Source organism: Physeter macrocephalus, chromosome 20 (assembly GCF_002837175.3).
Source record: "Physeter macrocephalus isolate SW-GA chromosome 20, ASM283717v5, whole genome shotgun sequence".
In the NCBI taxonomy this organism is placed as follows: domain Eukaryota; kingdom Metazoa; phylum Chordata; class Mammalia; order Artiodactyla; family Physeteridae; genus Physeter; species Physeter macrocephalus.
In genome coordinates this window covers 22,098,359-22,117,154 of record NC_041233.1, presented here as the reverse complement: position 1 = coordinate 22,117,154, position 18,796 = coordinate 22,098,359, and the positions used below count along the sequence as shown (strand labels likewise).

At 52.6% G+C, this 18,796-nt stretch overlaps 2 protein-coding genes across 7 annotated transcripts in view; one reads left to right on the top strand and one right to left on the bottom strand.

Moving 5' to 3' along the window:
• Positions 1-18,796, top strand: part of AIFM2 (AIF family member 2) — a 35,197-nt gene that overhangs the window by 3,624 nt on the left and 12,777 nt on the right. For 2 of the 6 annotated variants that reach the window (XM_028481916.2, XM_028481917.2), the window contains exons 2-8: positions 3,965-4,155; positions 4,513-4,628; positions 5,918-6,037; positions 6,748-6,840; positions 8,360-8,468; positions 9,548-9,700; positions 11,152-11,352. In XM_028481916.2, the coding sequence (XP_028337717.1) occupies positions 3,978-4,155; positions 4,513-4,628; positions 5,918-6,037; positions 6,748-6,840; positions 8,360-8,468; positions 9,548-9,700; positions 11,152-11,352 (970 nt within the window). In that variant the 5' untranslated portion in view covers positions 3,965-3,977. The other 4 variants (XM_007103398.4, XM_028481919.2, XM_007103397.4 and 1 more) reach the window with 4 other exon arrangements.
• The window catches only part of MACROH2A2 (macroH2A.2 histone), a 54,735-nt gene continuing 49,394 nt past the window's right edge, over positions 13,456-18,796 (bottom strand). Inside the window, exons 8-9 of the mRNA XM_007103400.4 lie at positions 16,235-16,409; positions 13,456-14,259 (exon numbers count right to left, since the gene is read on the bottom strand). Of these exons, the coding sequence (XP_007103462.1) occupies positions 14,094-14,259; positions 16,235-16,409 (341 nt within the window). The 3' untranslated portion in view covers positions 13,456-14,093. The remainder of the gene's footprint in view (positions 14,260-16,234; positions 16,410-18,796) is intronic.

Genomic DNA, 18,796 nt, shown 5'->3' with positions numbered 1-18,796 from the left:
AGATAGTGAATTTTAGAATATATGAAAAAATATCTCAATTAAAAACATTAGATTGGGACTTCCCTGGTGGCGCAGTGGTTAAGAATCCACCTGCCAATGCAGGACACACGGGTTCGAGCCCTGGTCCGGGAAGATCCCACATGCCACGGAGCAGCTAAGCCCGTGTGCCACAGCTACTGAGCCTGCGCTCTAGAGCCCATGAGCCACAACTACTGAGCCCACGTGCCACAACTACTGAAGCCCATGCACCTAGAGCCTGTGCTCCGCAACAAGAGAAGCCACTGCAATGAGAAGCCCGCACACCGCAACGAAGACCCAACGCAGCCAAAAATAAATAAATAAATAAAATTTAAACAAAAAAACAAAAAACCCACATTAGATTGTAGGAAGCCAGCTCTGTCTTTAAAGCTCTATTATTTCACTTAAAAACATTCAAACAGTACAAAAAAGGGGAAAAAAAGCCCAAAGAAGAAAGTAAAAACATCATCTGGCAACCACTATTAGCATTTTGGTTTAGAGTGCAGATCTGGTCCGACTGTTGAGGATTGAACTGGGGCAAGTTACTGAAATTCTTTCCAAAATGAGGAGGAAACCCCACCTATTCAATGCAAAGACATTGATAAAAGCGCAGTGGATGCTCACTGATGTCATCATTACTTGTATGTGTGTATATGTAGCTAGGTGCCTGGGTCTGATGGCCCACAATGGAGATTAGGCTCTACATGACTTTCTATTATCTGACATTTTGATGGACAAGCTTTTTTTTTTTTTTCTAAGACTTTATGTTTTTAGAGTAGTCTTAGGTTCACAGCAAAATTGAGTGGAAGGCACAGAAATTTCCTATATGCGTCCTGCCCTGACACGTGCATAGCCTCTTCCATTATCGACATCACTCACCACAGTGGTCCGTTTGTTACTGAACCTACATTGACATAATCACCCACAGACCATAGCTTACATTACGTTTCACTCTTAGTCTTGTACAGTCTGTGGGTGCGGATGAATCGTGGACAAACTTTTCATGTAAAAAATCTTCCACTGTAAAATTGAATGTCTCCAGAATATTCCATTGTATGGGTGTGTAATAGTGTATCCTCTAATCTCCCATTGGTGGAGGTTTCCATTGATTGATGGAGTCGCTCACTGATTGAGGCTGTTTGCCCAGCACTGCTGCTACATTAGAACATATAATTCAACATCATCAGTTGCACGCTTGCTTTTTGAGCACCTGCTGGGTGTGTGGCTAGGAGTGCTGGTCCATGGCTTAAGCCGATGATTTAGGTGTCTGGTGAAGTAGGTCATGGCCGAGCAGAGGGGAGTCTAGCTGTCCTCGGGTCCAGGTGAGAATTGGCATTGGAAGAGCCAAGGGAGAGGCGGGTGTCCAAGAGTGTTGCGCAAGGGAGGCTGCTGAGGAGAAAGGGTGGAATGGGCTGGAGCGCCACCCCATTCCCCAAGTGGGTGTGTCAGAGGTCAGTGGAGGAGTGAGAAGAGCAGATTCCAGGAGAGGCCTCAGGCGGCTTGTGGTGTAAAAGCTGTAAAAGCGCCTCCCCTCCCTGGCAGGCCCCTCCTGGGCCTGGGTGTGCCCTCAGGCCCCAGACTCTGCACTGGAACTCTAAAGAATCAATTCACCTTTACTGAGGGCTGTGCCTGGTTGGGTGAGGCCAGGGTTTGTCCTTTGGGGAAGCCAGTTAATGATCCTGGGGGACTGAGGGAGAAGGGGTTCGGCTAACCCACGGCCCGGTCAGGTCTGTGCTGGGCTCACTGGGCTTTCTTCCCTGCAAGGGCCCCAGGGCAGCACGTAGGCCCAGACACTGCCCTAGCATGACAGGCCCTCTGTGTGTGCTGTCCCCTGTCCCCTGCCCTCCTGGCTGTCCCACCTTGTTCCCTGAACCCCTCCCACCCCCTCCCTTCCTGCCATTGGACTTCTTGGCCTAAGATGTTCCCTCTGTGAAGAAGGCTCTTGGCCCCAGCTGTTTTTCAAGGCTCCACCTTGAGTTTCCCTGGGTGGTCCATGGTGGACCCCTCTCCCCAACAAGCTGGGTAGCCTCTCTCAGGCCTGTGCCCCGCCAGCTTGGAAGCAGAGCTCTCTGGGTGTTTCTCTGACCTCTTCACTGGCTGCTGGCCCCAAGGGCAGGCTGGCACAGAGGGGGCCATGTTGAAGGGGCAGGTGAAATGCACCCCTTCCATAGCTTGCCTGACTGCCTGCCACATTCCCAGGCCCTGCTCAGCTCCTGGTGTCCGCTTCTGTCCCTGGCTGGTCCCCGGGGTCCTCTTGGGTCCTGGCCTAGGTGGCAGATTCAGACTGATGAACACTGACGGGGCCAGCTCTGGACCACCTACTGAGGGCCTGGAGCAGTGAAGGTGACACTGCCTGCTGGGGTCTTGTTTTGATCCCAGCCCTAGAAGGCACAAGCTTCAATGCATTGGGGACCATTTAGCCAATGAGAAACAAAGTTAAATCCCCTCCAATCTCCTATGTCAGATCTACCCTCCCTCGCCCAGGTTTTCACTTCCCCAGAGGAGAAATTAGACAGTGTGCATTTGAATACCAATGACAACAGTGTCTGGAGGTCCAACCGTAAGCTGCCCCCATAAGTGTGGGAAGATCTGGGGACCATCTTGGGGGTCACCATGTCTTGGAAACCTATTGTGCAAGGACATTTTAGGCTGTCTCCTCCCATTACAGGGGGTAAATGGAGGCCCAGAGAGGGGAGGGGTTGTGCCCCAGACTACACACCTGATGGAGGACAGAGTGGTGACCTTCCAGCTGCCTGCAGTGCTGTCCGAGAGGTGGGCTGGAATGTTCTTCCCCATTGAGCTTTTCGACAGCTTGCTGTCTGTCCACTTCCTCCCTCCTTGCCGTGCTCACATGTGAGTGTGAGCCTGGTGCACACTTGGCCTGCAGACCTGGCCCTCCATCCTCTGCAGATACTCTCTTCGATTGCAGGTTCCCTTTCCTCGACATCAAGCAGGACCTTGCACCCCCTGCCCCTCTCACTGGAGCCCACGTGATGAGTGCTTCTCCATCCTCTTTCTCACCAGCAGACTTTGTTTTTGGTCCTTAACCAGCACTGTTTCTTCTCCCAGCAGAGATTTCTCCCTGCCCCCTTCCTCCTAGGGGGTGTCACCCACCAGTCTCAGTGTACATCCTCTGTTCCAGGAATGCTCAGGGGGCCACTTGCCCACAGCAGGCCCCTCGTCCCCACCCCACTGTCATGGCCTTAGTCACATCGCATCCTGTTTTTCAGGCTGATTGTCGTAACTTGCTAATTGATCTCCTCAGACCTGGGGCTGAAGCTGGTGACGTGTGAGCTGGGTGGAATCTGGTCGCAGTGTTTGCTTAGTGTGGTGCTTAAATAATTTTGTTTTGTTCTTTTAATGTGGCCTGTGCTTACCGATTCCCCAGAGGTGTACCCACCGTTTCTGGTTACTGTGCACCTGCCCAGCTTCCCACAGCTACATCATCCACCTGGCCCTTTGAGTTTGAAACCCTGCCTTTACAAGGGCTGAGACCATATCTGTCTGTCTGTCTCTCTGACCACGGCATCCATAGCACAGAACATGTCAAAGAGCAGGAGGTCCATTAATTTATACTGTTGAGTGAACAAATATATTTACGAGTGAAAAAAAGTGCAAAACCAGTTGTTTAACGTGTGCAAAAACAATAATCATGATTGTAGGTGCACAGAATATCTCTGGAAGGATTCATGTAAACTTGGTAACAGTAGATGCCTTGGAGAAGGGAACTGGGTGGTTGAGGGGATGAGATGGAATTAGGATACTCCTTGTTCCTTTGGAATTTAATTCAAATTTTACAAAAATTGGAATTTCATAAAAGATGATTACATGCTTTTAAAAGATCAAGTCTTGGCATTTGAGGCCATTCTTGATATGGACCCACCTCTGCCCACCCAGCTCTCGAGCCCCCCTGAATCTGATGTGGTCTCTCCTCCTACCCCAACAGCACCTGGTCCGAGATGGGGTCCCAGGTCTCGATGGACGTGGGAGCCGTGCATGTAGTGATCGTGGGCGGGGGCTTTGGCGGCATCGCGGCCGCCAGCCAACTGCAGGTGCTGAACATCCCCTTCGTGCTGGTGGACATGAAGGACTCCTTCCACCACAACGTGGCAGCCCTCCGGGCCTCCGTGGAGAGTGGTAACGGTCTCTTCTCTGGGGCTTTCTTTGTGACTGTGGTCTTGTCACCACTGTGGATCGCAGGGTGGTTTTCTCCCGTTAGGGCAAGGTGCCTAAATTCCACCATTAGACAAATTCCGGGGAATCTTAAGGTCCCTGGCCTTAAGCAGCTACCATACCAAGGCCCCAGAAGTCAGAGCGAGAGCTTCTCCGAGGACCTGGGGCCCAGACTGGCGCTTCAGGGGGTAGTGTGTACCCAGGGGCTGTTTAACCAAGGGGCCCCTGTTGGCACGCAGCTCTGGAAATGTTCTGAGTTATTCTGGCCTCCTGTGGGCAGCCCAGTTTTACACCGTGACCTCCTCTCTGTCCGTTCCCCAGGGTTTGCCAAAAAGACATTCATTTCTTACTCGGTGACCTTCAAGGAGAACTTCCGGCAGGGCCTCGTGGTTGAGATAGACCTGAAGAATCAGACGGTGCTGCTGGAGGACGGCGAGGTGAACCCAGCAGGGGCTGGCCATCCTCAGCTGGCTTCAGGGGGCCCCTGGGATGCGGCTGCTGGTGGGAGGACACCTGGGCCCGTCTCCTCAGGGGCAAGGGCCCCCCATGCCCTCCTGGTGCCTGACAGATAGCAGATGCCTCCTGAGCAAAGGCTGGGCCCCAGCAGCCACAGGAGAGCGGTGCAGAGCCTTCCCTGTATGCCGGGCACTGTTTTAAGCCTCATGTGATCTCCTTTAACGCCCACTGTGACCCTGTGAGGGAGGTGGAGTAGCCTCGGTGCACCCAGAGGTTAAGAGGCTTGCCCAAGACCCCATAGCTGGAGAGACTCAGCCAGGATTTGGACCCAGGCAGCTTTGCCCCAGAGCCCTCACTCTGAAAGCCAGGGTCCCAGCGCAGGGACCCCCTCACTGTCTGGAATCAAAGGGTGGGCACCACGATCCCACATCGCCCGGGGGGGCAGAGGTTTTCTTCCCGAAGTTTGTGTCCCTCAGCCCCGGGGTAAACACGGTGCCTGGTGTATCCTTGTGGAACCAGAGCTCCATCAACGAGCTGCCAGCAGCCCGCCTGCCATGCTGAGGGTACCCTCCAGCCTGGCCCTCTACTCTAGTCAAAGCTAAGGGGGGACTGTACAAAGGGGCTCCAATTCCTGTCCTCAATGAGTGTGGTTTAGTGTGAATGAATCAATCTTCCTTGAATCAGTTTTGAGGCTGTAGAATCTCCAGTTGCAAGATTACTGAGAACGTCCTTATCCTGTGGTTTTGGGTCCATGAAGGCATCTCAGGCCTCCACGGGAGTAGTGGGGTCTGAGTGGGATACAGACCCTCCAGTCCCCCTTCCATCAGAGCAGCTCTGGGTTTGTCAGTTTTATATATTTAGGCTCCAAACAGGATATCTGCCCCACCCCACTTTGTTTTTGTTGGCCAGGATAGGGGGGAATTTTTTCTAAAATAATGGTAATAATAGGCAGATTCTAAACTAACTTCACACTGGAAGCTGGAATCCTGCTTATTCCCCACGAGCCGTTTCCTGTTGCCTGCTCACCTGCCCCGCTGCTGTGGGGAGCTCTCCCCTCCCGTCCCGTTTCACGGTGGGTGGTCCAGCAGGAGGTAAGCTGTGCCTCCTTGGGTATTTCCTGGGTTCTAGTGCCATCCCTTGTTCTAACCAGTGATCGTTTTGCTCCCCTGCAGGAGGCCTCTCCCCCTTGGTGCTCCGTGCCTGGTGGAGCCTGGGGTTGGATGCAGGAGCCCAGGCCTGCCCTCACCGTTCTTTCCCTTGCCCCTCCCAGGCCCTGTCCTTCACATATCTCATTCTGGCCACGGGCAGCACTGGGCTCTTCCCAGGCAAGTTTAACCAGGTGTCCAGCCAGCAGATGGCCATCCAGGCCTATGAGGACATGGTGACGCAGGTGAGCTGCTTGCTGCCCGGCAGCAGGACGGTGAGGGCAGAGCCGGGGGTGGGGGGGCCCTGGGAGAGTGGAACATCTGTGGGGATGCCCGGGGCTGCAGCAAGGACCCCTCGGGACTGCAGTGGCGCTGTAGAGATGGAGCGTTACCAGAAAGAGGCTCCTGGGAGGAGACCTTTGGACCTATCATGAGGTCTGGACGTGAGCACCCAGACCTGCTCATGTAGCGATTGGCTCCTGTTTGCACGGGGCTTGTGTTTTATAGAGCGGGCTTGGATCCATGCTCTCAGTCACCTCTCACGGGGATCTGGAGAGGTGGGTGGAATGGGTCTGTCCCCACTGAACAGATGATGTGTGGGGACCCAGAGAAGGTCGTACAGCTGTGTGACCAAGGCCAGGTCTTTCCCTCTCTGCACAGCTGCTGAGAGGCCTGGGGAACCTCTGGCACAGTCATGAGCAGACGTTAGAGTGGAGGTTAGGAACCCGGCCTGGAACTCAGGCAGATCCGGGTCACCTGCAAGGTGGGCAGGTAGTGAGAGTTGAGTGAGAATGCAGGGAGACACCCAGCAAGAGCTGGCCCCGAGGCAGCACATTTGGACCCTGAACTTGGAAAGGGTTCTCTACGCTTCTTTGGCCAAGGAACCCACTCCCTAGGCCGGACTCTGAGACAGGGCAGATTTGAGGGTGCACCTTAACATTTCCTCCTTCTCCAGGTCCAGTGTTCACAGTCCGTTGTGGTGGTCGGAGGAGGCTCTGCGGGAGTGGAGATGGCAGCAGAGATTAAAACAGAATACCCTGAGAAAGAGGTGGGCCAGTGGCCTTGACCTTGAACTCTCAGAGGCGGGCTTCTTTTTTGTCTGATGTACATCAGAATTTGCTCAGGGCCTGGGAGGGGAGCCTCATTACCATAAAGTGGGAGCGTGTGTTTCCGGTCTCCTGCTCTCTGCACTGGGGGACCCCCTAAAGTCCCATTCTGCTGGGAATTTTACCTGGAGAGCCAGGGTGCATCCTAGTTCAGTGAGGGGTTCTGCCCGCTGGGCCAACCTGGAGAACCACCTTCCGGGTGGATACATTATGAAAGGTTAACTCCCGTGTCCCCTGTAGTAATGTGGCCTTTGTGATATAAACGTAGACTTTTGATTGTCTCTTTTTGCTAACAACCAGCTTGATCAAAGACACCCTCATCGGTGTCTTGTCTGGAGCAAGCACAGCCTTTTGGTCTTTAAGGGACAGTAGCCCTTGCCCTAGACAGCACGTAGGGGGACCCCGAAGTGTACGCCTCACTGCCAGCACTGCCTCTTTTTAGTGATAAAGGGATGGAGACCCTGCCGGCATCCTGGGGAGGAAAGAAGCAGGCTGTAAAGGCTCAGCCTAGGGCTGAGTGATGATCAGCAGTTATGGGTCCTTGAGGCAAGAGCTTGCCTGCAGCTGATGCCCGATCAGCTTCTGGGAGCCACGTGGAGCCTGTGTCTGGTTCTTTTTCCCTAGGGAAAGGCAGGTTGGTTTTGAAAAGTAAGATCAATATGGGCTAATTTAATTATATGGCTATTCTCTGACAAATTATTGGAAATTATTATGGGTGGTTCATGTAGAAGTTTATTAATTTTGATTTATGGGGTAAAGACTGGTCTGAAGTAGTAAATAACTCAGTATAATTCCCAAATGTTTATAACTAATAGACAAATAAGAGTAATAGTAGCCACCCTTTATTAAAGAGTCGCTATGTGCTGAGTTACGTGCTTTATACTTACTTTCTCGTTTCATCGTTACAAAATTCCTATGAGTAGGACTGTGATCCATCTTACTGGGTCTTCAGGAGGTGTCTGAGTGGGTATCTGAGATGGGATTTCAACCCAGGCAGTCTGATTTCAAAGCTCAAGCTTTGAACATCACTGCAGGCTCCCTCTCACTTCACTGTGCTGACCCAGACAGCAAGTAGACGTGCCTGGAAGCACCAGTTTTAGCACCAGCCTTAATGTAAATGTCAGCCTGATTTACAGTTAGAATGTCGATGGCTTATATATAGACTGTATAAGTGCCCAAGGATGCTTGAAAATAATTTTCCACGTGACCCTCGGTGAGGTGTGTGTTGTGAAGCATTGGCACATCTGAAAAAATCCTACCCTGGGAGATGTGGGCTCCAGCCCAGCTCACCATTAACTGGTTCTAGCAGTGGGCAAAGTACTTCTCTGGGGCCTCAGTTTCCTCACCTGTAAACTGGAAGTTCGGGAGGAGGTGGGAGAGACAGGCTGATGTGTTTTCAAAGCCTCTTTGTGTGAGCAGGAGACTCAGTGGCTCCTCTGCCCTGTGGTTGTTTGTCCCCAGGTCACTCTCATTCACTCCCAAATGGCCCTCGCAGACAAGGAGCTCCTGCCCTGTGTCCGGCAGGAAGTGAAGGAGATCCTGCTCCGGAAAGGCGTGCAGCTGCTGCTGAGTATGTGCCAGGCCCCTCCTGCCCTGCCCCCTCTCCCTGGCCTGGTGAGACTGGGCCGAGGCTTGGTCCCTGCTCACAGCCTGAGCATGGCCGCGCTCAACCCCAGGCTCTCTGTGTCCTGAGGTGGGGCTGCAGAGCCTGTTTAGCCTTGTCGTCCAGCTGGAGGTGTGTCTCTCCCCAGTCAGGGCAGAGGCCCCGGTACTTATGGGATTTTCCTGTAATGCAGGCAGCACTGTCCTGGCTGTTGCTTTGGATACGGTACAGGTGGTACCCATTTGCTGAATGGTTTAAAAAGTCATATAAAAGGGACTTCCCTGGCGGTCCAGTGGTTAAGACTCTGTGCTTCCAACGCAGGGGGCGTGGGTTCGATCCCTGGTCAGGGAACTAAGATTCCACATGCCGTGTGGTGAGGCCAAAAAAAACAAAAAAATCATATAAAAGATTTGACCTGAATTATGACATCTCTTTGGTGGAGAGAATAGGTGTTTTGGGTTTGTATTTTGAGGGTGGTGGAGAGCGTGGCTTCTGTCCAGAGCAGAAGGGACGAGACCTACCCAGCATGTTAGAGTGGGGCTCTCGCCCGGGGGTGTGACCCGCCCCGCCACCAGTTCACGGGCCCCACCCTCTCACCTTTTGCAGGGCAGGCGAGGTGTCTGCTCTCTGAAAGACCTTCCGGCTCCTGGGCTCCGCAGAAATGGCTGTGCAGCCCTCTGTCCGCCTGCACTTCCAGGCAGTGAGGAGAGTGGGCCGGCTCTGGACTTCCCTTGCTTACCCCTGTCGGTGATGAGCCCAGAGGGCTCATCTTGCCTGGTTAGGAGTGGACATTCAGGGAGGCGTGGTTGAGGTCTTCCTCAAATAGCTTTTCCCAGAACCTCTTGGGAAACTTGGCCTCACTTCCCCAAATTGCTTCTTGGAACTTGCTTTCCGTCGGATCCCTTGGGGCCAAATGTCCAGATAGTGCTTCTTGAGGTGGCAGAGCGGACTGGTCTCCAGCCCCCAGGCCAGCCCTGGCTTGGGCCCCTGCCTTGGTGGCATGCCTGCCCTCTGCCAGCCTCCTGGTCACGGGCCTCCGCTTACAGGTGAGCGGGTGAGCAACCTGGAGGCGCTGCCTCTCAACGAGCATCGCGAGCGCATCACGGTGCACACGGACAAAGGCGCGGAGGTGGCCGCCAACCTGGTGATCGCCTGCAGCGGTATCAAGATCAACAGTTTGGCCTACCGCAGCGCGTTTGGTAAGTGGGAGGCCGGGCCGTGACCCCCTCCCCAGGCTGCCTTCTCCCCCTCCAGCCCCCGAGAAGGCCCTGCAGGCCTCTCCCCGGGGAACTGGCACTTCCACCCTCCCACCCCCACCCCCAGTCTCAACAGCTCATTTGGTCTCTTCAAACTTTAAATTTAGGTTCCGGGCCACTCTTGCTGGGCTTTCCTCAGCTGTGTTGATGGTGATTTAGCCCAAGGTGGCCAAAGTGACCAGAATCTTCCAAAATCGGATCCCACCCCCTAGTGGTGAGAGATGGGAACAGCTTTCAGAAGGAAGAAAAAGATCTATTTTTCTGTTACTTTCTTTGGAACACCTATGCAGAGGAAATTCCAGGGTCAGGCCTTTCTCTGTTCACAGGTGTGCTGCTCTCCCCAAACCCTGACCCAGACGTTTGCCACTTGAGCTTGGAAACGATCATGGGGAGAGGCGGGTAATGAGGCCTCCGTTCGTAAAGCTGAATATTGACCTATTGAGCTAACTGGAGGTGGGAGGAGCTGGACCCATGGCTCCATCTGTGAGCTGGAGGCTCAGTGGCTCCTTCTCGGGCCCCGAGGTGGCCATGTTCACAGGTCCCCATCATTTACTCCCAGATACATTTCCTGGACAAGAAGCTCCTGCTGTGTGTCTGGCAGGAAAGAATTATCCAATCCCACAAGGAAGCTAGTCCAGGCCATGTGTGGGGCTGGGATCGAGGGCTTATAATATACAGAGATCCCAGGACTTAACACCTAATGGTCCTAATGGTATGTTTTCAAAGGTAAATTCTTTTAAGTCCCTTAAAAAGAAAAGTTTATCATCTATTAAAGTCCTGCATTTATTTTTTAAAATCTGGGGGCTTCCCTGGGGGCGCAGCGGTTGAGAATCTGCCTGCCGATGCAGGGGACACGGGTTTGTGCCCCTATCCGGGAAGATCCCACATGCTGCGGAGCGGCTGGGCCCGTTAGCCATGGCCGCTGGGCCTGTGCGTCTGGAGCCTGTGCTCCGCAACAGGAGAGGCCACAACAGTGAGGGTCCCGCATACCGCAAAAAAAAAATAAATAAATAAAATAAAAATAAATAAAAAAATAAAAAATCTGATCCACATTCAAAAGGAAATCCAAGACTTGGCTAGGTTGTAACAATCGTCATAAGTGAATCATTGTTAATCGTGGTAACTTACAAAGAGTCACGCATGTTATATGAAATGACACTTGCTGGTCTTTCTGACCAGTTTCCACCCCAAAATGGGGTGGTTTCCACTCGCCTTTGCAGGAAGAGTTCTGAGGGGGGGCCTTCAGGCAGAAATAAACCAGACAGGAGGTTTGCCTCTTGAGGATGTGCCTTTGGAAGGTAGCTGGACCAGCACCACAGCCCATCCTCACTGTGTTCTGGTGACCACTTCTTGAGGCAGCTCAGGATCTTGGTTTCGGGCTGGTTTTCCGGCAGGCGACCAGCTGGCCAGCGATGGCGCTCTGAGAGTGAACGAGTACCTCCAGGTGGAGGGCTACAGCCACATCTACGCCATCGGTGACTGTGCCGATGTGAGGGAACCCAAGATGGCCTATCACGCCAGCCTCCACGCCAATGTCGCCGTGGCCAACATCGTCAACTCCATGAAACAGAGGCCCCTCAAAGCCTACAAGCCAGGTCAGGAAGCTCCCCACGCGGCACAGTTTTAAGAGAGTCGGGGTTAGAAACGGTGAAGCCTTTGTGGGCTTTACGATGCCTGACCGCTAGAACACACTCTCAAAGCTGGGGACAGAAACCTCCCCCAGAGCTCTAGGAAAGCATGTCAGGGACTTGCCCACGTTCCTGAAGGCCTTACGCATTTCCCTGCCCTGACACTGAAGGCCCCGGGAAGGGTTTGTGCCCTGGGAGTTGCAGGCCCATGGATGGTGAGCAGGATTCTAGTTTGGCGCATGGCTCTGCTTCACAGGTTCGCTGACGTTCCTCCTGGCCATGGGGAGAAATGACGGCGTGGGCCAGATCAGTGGCTTCTACGTGGGGCGGCTCATGGTTCGGCTGGCCAAGAGCCGGGACCTGTTGGTCTCCACGAGCTGGAAAACCATGCGGCAGTCTCCACCCTGATGGGGAGGCTGGGTGGGAGATAGGTACCGCCACCGCCCAGTGATCAGATTTCTTGACAAATGGTACCCGCTTGACAAATGCCAAAGGGCAAAAGCTCTTTTCCTGGAGTAAGATGTCAGTGGCGTACTGACCAGAGACACAACTTAGACAAAACCAAAAACTGGGAGAGAGAGAGAGAGAGGGATATTGGTGTTAAAAAAAAAAGACACCCTTAAAGGAGTCTTTCTGGGTTTCAAAGGTCTACTTGCACTTGTGCTGGATGAATGGTTCACTTGGTCCTGGGGAGGGCACAGCCCACCTTCTCTATCCCAGCCTCCTCGTGTGTGTGTGTGTGTGTGTGTGTGTGTGTGTGTGTGTGTGTGTGTGTGTGTGTGTGTGTGCGCGCGCGCGCGCACCTGGTGTGTGGCATTCAGAGCTCTCAGAGTAGGGGCGAGAGCTCAGTATCCTGGTGGCAGGAGGGGTCTCCCTGTCTGTAAGGGCAGGAAGGAGGGCCTGCACAAGGAGACCAGCTAAGGAAGGGGGACTGGGGTGGAGAGATGGCCTACATCCCCACCTCTCCATCACATTAGGAGGTGGGGAAGCCTATAACATCCTGCAACACTCAGGTTGTTAATAGGAGCTTAATTTTTAACTGTTAGTCCCTACCATCTTTAATCTTCATGAATCTTTCTATATTTCTATTTTTAGATCCTGATTATATACCATAGGTTGTATTTAAGAAGCGTTAGATAAAATTTCCCTCCTGGTGAGTCCATCCTAATGGAGAGTTTTTTACAAAGCTAACGGGTTAAGACAGAAACCTGGCCTGCCAGCTGCAGGAGGGGTGTTTAAAGAAAGACAGCCAAGCTAGCGTGACCGTCGGGTGGGTCGCCATCCTGCTAACATTCAGGGAGCAGAGGGGGTTTCAGTAGGGGAACCCCTGCATGCTTCCAGGCTACTGTCTTAGGCAAATTTGTAAGTGACAAAACTCCAGCCAATGCTGGGGCAGGGGTACCCTGTGGGAACCTTTGTAGTATTGTGCTTCTGGTTTCTTGGTCAACCCCAATGTCACTTATCTGGAGGCGTAGCCATGTGGCAATAATGCCTGCCACCAATTATGTTAAGGTATAAAAATGACTCCTCTGTTTGGGAGAGGACTTCTAATCAGGATAAACCTATTTTGGACCACGTAGGCGAGATCTCTAAGGCAGAAGTTTTTGATGAGTTCATCTGAATAAATTCAGGCCCTGCCCCGGCCCACCCTACCCCTCCCTGCCCACTTTTAATGGTAACCTCTGGGTACTTGGCCAGAATTCTTAGGATACCAGCCTCACAAGGGTTTCTTGGTCTGTCCTGTCTGGGCTGCGGCCCAGGTCTGTTCCATTTTGTTGCCCAGGCCTAAGTGAGACTGTGCCTTTGTCCCAAAGGATGGCCACCCCAGGGAGGCTTCACCCAGTCCTCCATTCCCATGGACCACAGCCAACCAGGCTCCCCTTCTGGAAGGTGGGACCTGTTGCCTGAGAAACACAAGCCATTCCATGCCATCTGACCTGGGGCCTAGCATGGTGGGAGTCTCAGCTCCATAGTGATAGGCCTTGTTCTATTTATAACATTCTTAAGGTTCCACCCATAGGGACACAGTTCTCCAAACTGAGGAAGGTGTTACAATAAAAGAGTATGTTGTAAGAAAGACACTGGATCTTTTATTTTTTTCCTTTCATTTTCTTTTTCTTTAAAAAAAAAACCAAAACAAAAAAAAGCCTGAAGCAAAATCTTTCTAGGAGTAGTTACAGATATTATAGGGGTAAGGGTAGGGGCGCTAAAACAGAAAGAAAAGCACCAGTAAGATGCCTTTCTAATTTTCTTCTCTCCATCACTGAATACAGACAGCCAACAAAGCCCAAGTCACTTCTTTGCCCTCTTCCCTTGCAAAAAGGAGAAACAGAAGATTTTAAGAATTTTGAAAGGATTTTGTGTATGTGAGTGTGTAAAAGTCAATGCTATAAATCTAAAACGAAGTCTGTTTTTTTAAAAAAGTTCTAAAACAACAGGAAGAAAACGCATGGAAAGAAACCCCTGGCGGAGACCTGGTTAATTACAGACTGAGGCTCTTTTTAAGGAGAATATAAAATGCAGAGGGCTCTTCCCGTGGGCAGGACCTGCTCCTGCAGCCTCTGCTACCCGCTTCCCTTTCAGCTGCCCTGCGCTCCCCTGCCGTCACCCTTCCTCTCTCCTTTTAAAAGATAAAAACCAGCTCCTGTGACTTTGATCCTCCTGGTTCCGGATGGTGAGCGCGGTGGCCACCAGTGGGCGCGGGGCGGCTACTTGGCATCAAGCTTGGCCATCTCCTGCACATAGATGCCGATGCTCTCGCTGTCGAAGAGCAGGAAGTAGACGTTCTTCAGCGAGGATGCGCTCGAGTCGTCGAAGTGGGCCGAGATGGCTTTGAGGGTCACCTGGGCTGCCGTCTGTTTGGGGAAGCAGTTTCTGTGCCAAAGGAAGAGAAGAGCTGACGTCACTTTGGTCCTGGGACCCATGGAGTAACTCTGCCCTCAGCCCAGGGTAGGGGCAATGTGCTTCCTTCTCATCTTGGCACCAGGTCCTTGTTCCTATCACTCGGGGTCTCACCGTGTGCAGGCTGGTCCACGCACGATCCCCTTTCACCTCAGAAGAGGGACAGCCCAGGAGGGGGACAGACAGGGCACATTGTCCCCACTTCACATATGCCACACTGGCTCAGAGAGGCACAATGGTTTTAGGGCTGGCTGGTGAGCGGTGGCCTGTGTTTGAATCTATGTGGCCTGACTCAAGTCCAGCTGAGCTTTAAAAACTACCCACTAGGGCTTCCCTGGTGGCGCAGTGGTTGAGAGTCCGCCTGCCGATGCAGGGGACACGGGTTCGTGCCCCGGTCCGGGAAGATGCCACGTGCCGCGGAGTGGCTGGGCCCGTGAGCCATGGCCGCTGAGCCTGCGCGTCCGGAGCCTGTGCTCCGCAACGGGAGAAGCCACAACAGTGAGAGGCCCGCGTACCAAAAAAAAAACCCCAAATATAAAATAAAAATTAAAAACAAACAAACAAAAAAAACCTACCAACTCAGCATTTAAAAAAGCCAGTATAGGGAATTCCCTGGCGGTCCAGTGGTTAGGACTCCATGCTTTCACTGCGGAGGGCGTGGGTTCAATCCCTGGTCAGGGAACTAAGATCCCATAAGCCTCGCAGTATGGCAAAAAAAAAAAAAAAAAAAAAAAAAAAGCCAATATAGGTTTTATTAGTTCCCTCAAAACTGGTTTACATGCTAAACATATTGTTTATTAAAGGGCAATAATGTATGCTCAAAAGTACATCTTCATTAATTCCTGTTTCATGCATTTCACGTTCCTCTCGCTAACCTGTGTGGACGTGCCAGTGTAATTTGAGCAGTGACGATTCTGGGCAGGGCCCCAAGCCCCAGGATGCCATGGGGGAGCTGTGCGCCAGGGACACAGCCATTGTGACACCCCTGGTCTTTTGGGGTCAGCCACCAAGCCCCTTGGGCGGGTCCAGGATTGGCCGGCCTAATAAGAATTCTTCTCACTCAGCTGCCCCGTCCCAGCCCAGAACATCTCGGCTCACGTGGGCCCAGCTATGCAAAGAATTCAACCCGCAGCGCCTCCGGGCCAGGCTGTGGAGACCCAGCGCTGCCGGCTCAGGTTGAGATAGGATTACAGCAGGAAGCTAGGCCTCATTCCTTCCTTCTTCGCCTTCCTGTGACTCGGCTGTAACAGAATGTCTTCAGAGTGTGAATCATATCTGTGCTACAGAGGGGCTTCTCTGGAGAAAGGGTGTTCAAAATTAAAGCAATAACTCACATTGGCTCTGAGCGTGAGGGGAGAGGCCCTGCTACACGTGAGGACACACAGCCTCATGATTTACCTGAAATACTGCTCCCGTGGCCAGTTGGGGTCTGTGGCAATTAGAGCAATCATTTCTCCAGCCCCTAAAAGCAAGCCCTTGCTGAGAGCCTTTCACTTCTCCAGCCTCAGCCTCGAGGCTCTCCCAGCCCCAGAGCAGCACCGGAATCCCCTGGGGATTCTGCGACTGGCACCCTAACTCCGTGGGCTCTCGGCTGCTGGTCTGTGGGCCACACTTTGAGGAGCAAGTGCCTTTGAGCCTGATGTTTCGGATCCAGTGCTCTAGACTGGGATAGCTGGTGGGAACGTGGGCTTTCAACACGGCAGGCTCTCAAAAGAGAACTCTGCCTCCTGCTCCTCCCAGAACTGGCTTTCTCCCTGCATTTCGAAGGATGGAAACTGCATCTCTTGCTCTATCGCCTGGTCAACGTGCTTGGCTGCGTTGGCAGCCCTTGGTCTCGTCCTCTGGAATGGCCAGACTGGACCAAGTGGGGGAGCAGCTGGTCCCCAGCGAGAAGGCTGGACAAGTGGACCCAGCACCCTTGCCACCCCCCTGGAGGAGAGCATCTTACCTGCCACTGGGGAAGGGTGGGAACGCCACCGACTTCAGCTTCTTGTCCTCTGCTGCCGAAAGGCAGTTTTTGATGGTCTCTTCAAGCTGTTCTTCACATTTGTCGGAGCCCCACTGAGGGATGTGACAGTGGATGACGAATTTGGCTGCAAGTCCGCTGGACTGGCTGACGGCGGCTGGGACACGAGAGAGAAATGCCGCAGGTTATTTCCTGCGTCTTCACCTTAAGCCAGGGGGTTAGGCTCAATCGCCTGTGTCCCTCTTAGGAGAGTAGGAGCCGTATCAGAATTGCTTTTGACAGTTGGCACAAGCTTTGGGTAAACACACTGAAAGCTGATGTGACAGCATGTCACAGACTCTCACATGGTCTGCCTTCTGGCCACAGGTTCGGTGACTCTTAATCAAAGGTACACAGTGGAATCGTCTCTGATCCCTGGAAATTGTGAATGTTTCCTTACATGGCAAAAGGGTCTTTGCTGGTGTGATTAAGTGAAGGATTGTGAGATGAGAAGTTTACCCTGGACTATCCAGTTAAGCCCTAAGTGTAATCACACAGGTCCTAATAAGAGGGAGGCAGGGAAGTCAAAGGTAGGAGAAGGCACTGTGATGAAGGAACAGGGGTTGGAGTGATGCATCCAGGAGCCAAGGAATGCAGGAGCCTAGAAGCTGGAACAGGCAAGGGACGGCTGCTCTGAGAAGGAACCAGCCCTGCCAGCACCTTGATTTTGGCTTCTTAAGACTCATTGTGGGGAATTCCCTAGCGGTCCAGTGGTTAGGACTGCGCCAAGGGCGTGGGTTCAATCCCTGGTCGGGGAACTAAGGTCCTGCAAGCTGCGCAGCGTGGCCAAAACAAACAGACAAAAAAACTGCCTAAAAAAACAAAGATTATAAAAAAAAAAAAAGACTCATTGTGCACTTCTGACTCCAGAACGCTAAGACAATACACTTGTGTTGTTTGTTGCTACCACGTTTGTGCTAATTTGTTAGAGCAGCAATTGGAAACTAATGCAATGGCTTTTAAAAAATGGACAAGCCCTCCCCCTCTTGCCCCGTCTGAGATCTTGACTTGGTAGGTCTGATGTAGGCCTTGCGCTTGGTGATTTGAGGACCCTCCATAAGTTTAGAACCGATCTACTGGGTTGTACACATCCTCAGGCAGGGATTGTCCTTTTGATCATCTCTGCATACCTGAGGAGCCTACAGGGAGCAGGTATTCACAGCAGGTTGTGAAATTGGATTATGCCTGCCTTGTCTCATAATTTCAGTTCATACTCCCTACTTTTATTTTTCACCCCCCCAAACCTATTTCCCATCAGTGACAGAGCTGATAACGAGGAGCCCCAGGTAAGTCCCTGTGGCCATTGATCCCTGGAGAAGGGGTTGGGCCTGATCCACTGGCCACTCTGACCCCACACGCTGCTTGCCCCTAAGCTGCCCACCTTGTGGAGCTGGGGCTCTGTGCCACTCCAGGAGCCGGGTGTAGCAAAGGTCCCCAACCCTCCTGCGGTGGCCAGGCTCTGGGAGCCTGGGGGGATTCGGGCAGGCTGTGGCCGCTCCGGGCTGTGTTTGTAACAAATGTGTGTGTGTGTCTGTTTTAGGGCAGTGTGTGGGGTTGGTTTGAAAGACTTATTTGAAATATAGGATGCCCACCCAGCATGTGAGCCGTGTTTCCTAGCGACGTCCACAGTGCTGGAGAGGCTATGACTGCACATGCCAGGGTTGGTGGAGACAAATGCAAGGAGCATCCCCCGCCTGTCAGTTACGGCTGTGCATGCCTCGCCTTCCCAGGGCCCAGCTGGTGCCAACCATCTGATTAGTGAATGAGTGAGTGAAGGAATCAGTCAGTATAAATACTGAGGAGGCAGTGGGCATGACTGGTTGACTCCACGACCTCGTACATTTGTACACCAGAAACGGAATGTCCCTGTCAGCCTTGTAGTCCAAGGAAACCCAGCACCCTGGGGATGGGCCCTTCCTACTTGGGGCAAATTCCCTGAGGCCCTTACTGCTCTCATGTGCTGGAGAGATTCCAGCTCTTTACACACCGGGTAATGATCATGTTACCAGCTGAATGGTATTCTTTTTTTTTTTTTTTTAATATTTATTTGTTTCTTTGGCCGTGCCGGGTCTTAGTTGCGGCACGTGGGATATAGTTCCCTGACCAGGGAGCGAACCCGGACCCCATGCATTGGGAGTGTGGAGTCGTACCCACTGGACCACCAGGGAAGCCCTTGAATGGTATTCTTTTTAATGTTAAAGTCATTTTATTTTTTTTAAATAAGTTATTTTATTTTTGGCTGCATTGGGTCTTCGTTGCTGCGCGTGGGCTTCCTCTAGTTGCGGTGAGCAGGAGCTACTCTTCGTTGTGGTGCGCGGGCTTCTCATTGCAGTGGCTTCTCTTGTTGCGGAGCGCAGGCTCTAGGCACGCGGGCTTCAGGAGTTGTGGCTCGCGGGCTCAGTAGCTGTGGCTCGCGGGCTCTAGAGCACAGGCTCAGTAGTTGTGATGCACGGGCCTAGTTGCTTCGTGGCATGTGGGATCTTCCGGGACCAGGGCTTGAACCCG